Source organism: Fusarium vanettenii, assembly GCF_000151355.1.
Source record: "Fusarium vanettenii 77-13-4 chromosome 6 genomic scaffold NECHAsca_20_chr6_4_0, whole genome shotgun sequence".
NCBI classification, from domain to species: domain Eukaryota; kingdom Fungi; phylum Ascomycota; class Sordariomycetes; order Hypocreales; family Nectriaceae; genus Fusarium; species Fusarium vanettenii.
Window position 1 is genome coordinate 2,506,721 of NW_003315865.1, and position 2,362 is coordinate 2,509,082.

A 2,362-nucleotide genomic window follows, 5' to 3' on the forward strand; every position below is an offset into this window, starting at 1 on the left:
TGCAGATGGTCAGGTACGAATTCCCGTATATCTTATGCATCAGCGATGACTCGCGCTCCCAGTCGGACTTATCGTCCTGCCTGATGCAAATGGCATCAATCCATAGATAGGGAATACCCAATGCCCTTACAAGCATCACAGCGTCCTTCTGTACGGGAGACATTTCTCCCAGCATGAAGCCGGATGTCAGTCGCAGCCAGGAATCCTTGGTAAGCCGCAACTGCGACAAACCCTCATCTCGGGTACCCCAACAGTAGCTCAATGTCGCATAGCGAGCATCACTGACCTGCCTCCGGTTCGAGTTGCCCACAGCCTCAATAATCCTCAAACAAGCGTCGCTGACGTCGATGAGGCGGTTCGGGACGAAGTCTCTTGAACCAGGACGCAGATGCACGCAGCTATTGAGGCATCGATGAATATTTGATTGTAGAAACTCTAGGTTTTTTTGCCCTAAACTGTGACGTGGGTTCGGGGCTGGCATTCCCAACCTTTGTCCATGTAGACTTTCTATGCATTTGGTGATAAGTACTTGGGTATCTCATAACCTGTAGAAGTTACATACCAGACTTTCGGACCATAGGCCAATAATAATTAGTGGAATACCCGAAGCTTTCTGGTGAAGAGAACTTGAACGTGATTTCGAGGACCCATCTTGTGGCGAGGTCACCGGTCTGGTTCCTCACGGGATGGGAATCCCAGAGATATTCCAGATTAACAGTCACTGCGTCATCACTTGGCGGGTTTGTCGAAATATGACCTAATAGAAGAGATCGTAAGAAGCAGCAGAACACACAACCCTCGTCCACGCCCAGTGTCAAAGTGGCCGTGTGCGGCAACTTGTCGCGGAGGACGAAGTTGCACCTGAGCCTATGCAGCCCACGCCAGTGGTAGTATCGGGTTGGTACATTAGGGTCGGCCTCGTCAGGAGGATTTTGTTCCAGGACGGTTTCTGGACGCAATTCGGGATTCTCGATGCCTGGGAAACGGAGTCCGATGCGGCACCGACCACATAGGTGGCGAGAGTTAGGTTGCTGATCCATGAGGGCAATTCAACAGATACGATTGCGAAACAGTGGGTGACGGGAGTAAATGATGAGGTTCAACTATCGAGGAAGGTATCAGCTTATGATGGGGGAGAAAGCTAACCGACAATTGAAGGCGGGGGTTGAAAGAGAAACCAGGCGGCCAATCACGGGCATATAACTTGCATATTGGCGGACAGTGCTCCGCATTAAGCCGAGCTGGTGCGAAGAGATGGGAGCTCGGTAATAAGGCAAGACGGTGGGAATTGATGTCTTGACTCTGCGAAGGTATAGCTTGTGTCATAGAGAGGTAGAAAAACTTTAAGCTACCGAGAAGTCTGGCAAAGCATCCAAGATCTAGGAGACGGAGACCTTAGGTGAGGTAGATAAACAACACCTTCTTATAGAGAGAGAGCTAAGAACAGAGACCAGGAAGCGCTATTCATGCGTAGTAAAGGCAGTGTAGAGACTCTATTTTGGCTACAGATTAATCCAAAACTCAAAGAATTGGCCCGCCGTATCTGACTCTGTTGTCACCCTAGTAGCTATCTCAGAAAGCTGTACGCCCAGTCTTGACAGTCTTGATAATCCCCATCTCCGCCAACTTCTCCACCAGGTCCAGCAACATATTATCTCAACCAGGATACGTCATCAAACCCATCACAATGGGCAACTTCTCGGTTTGCAAGCTGGTGACACTCTTGTAGTCGACCTGGCCAATGGGGATGCCAATCTGCGGAGCCGAGAGAAGTGGTGAGAGAAGTAGGGGGTTCAGCCACTGTTTGGGATCCGTCATGTAATGGAAACCAGTACCTTCTTCGTGTTTGAGGAACTCCTCGCGGTAGGACGGCAGCCCGCTGGCGCCAGACTCAAGAATCCTGATGGACTCGGAGCAGGTCTTCTTAGAAGGGTGGAGGATCTCTTTCTTGGCAAAAGCAGCAAACTCTTCCTTGTGTTTGATCACCCCATCATAAGCTGACTGATTGAATGTGCCATGATTGATGAAGCCGTTGCGTGTCTCGAGGTCGAAGGGTGAGAATTCTGCGTCTGGGTAGGTAGCATTCCAGCGGGCAATGAGATCCTTGCCAATATCCTGCCACGAGTCCTATCTAACTGCCGTGGAAAAGAGAGACTCAGTCATGGCTACTGTGTTGATGTAGGGATTGTCCGACTTTTGCAGGATTGCCGTCATGTCGATCTTTTCAGTCTTCATGCCAAGCTCTTTTTCAGGGGTGGAGATGAATGAATCAAAAACCTCTTGTGCCTTGGTGTTCTTCAGTGGGAGGTAGTCGACCGGGTAGAGCAGCTTCTTAGGAAACGCTTTGGGAACGTTCGCGATG

The 2,362-nt window shown here is 50.1% G+C and overlaps 2 protein-coding genes across 2 annotated transcripts; both read right to left on the reverse strand.

Moving 5' to 3' along the window:
• Positions 1–450: 450 nt before the first annotated feature.
• NECHADRAFT_82167 (uncharacterized protein) lies at positions 451–1,040 on the reverse strand (the record flags this gene model as incomplete). The annotated part of the gene is made up of 3 exons (XM_003045383.1): positions 451–488; positions 563–757; positions 794–1,040. 3 exons carry the CDS (start codon positions 1,038–1,040, stop codon positions 451–453), a joined length of 480 nt encoding a protein of 159 aa, XP_003045429.1.
• A 616-nt stretch (positions 1,041–1,656) lies between these two features.
• On the reverse strand, positions 1,657–2,295 carry NECHADRAFT_82168 (uncharacterized protein; the record flags this gene model as incomplete). Its single annotated transcript, XM_003045384.1, has 2 exons — positions 1,657–2,103; positions 2,137–2,295. Coding segments are annotated over 2 exons (606 nt in total), but the record flags the coding sequence as incomplete, so codon positions are not given.
• Positions 2,296–2,362: the final 67 nt, after the last annotated feature.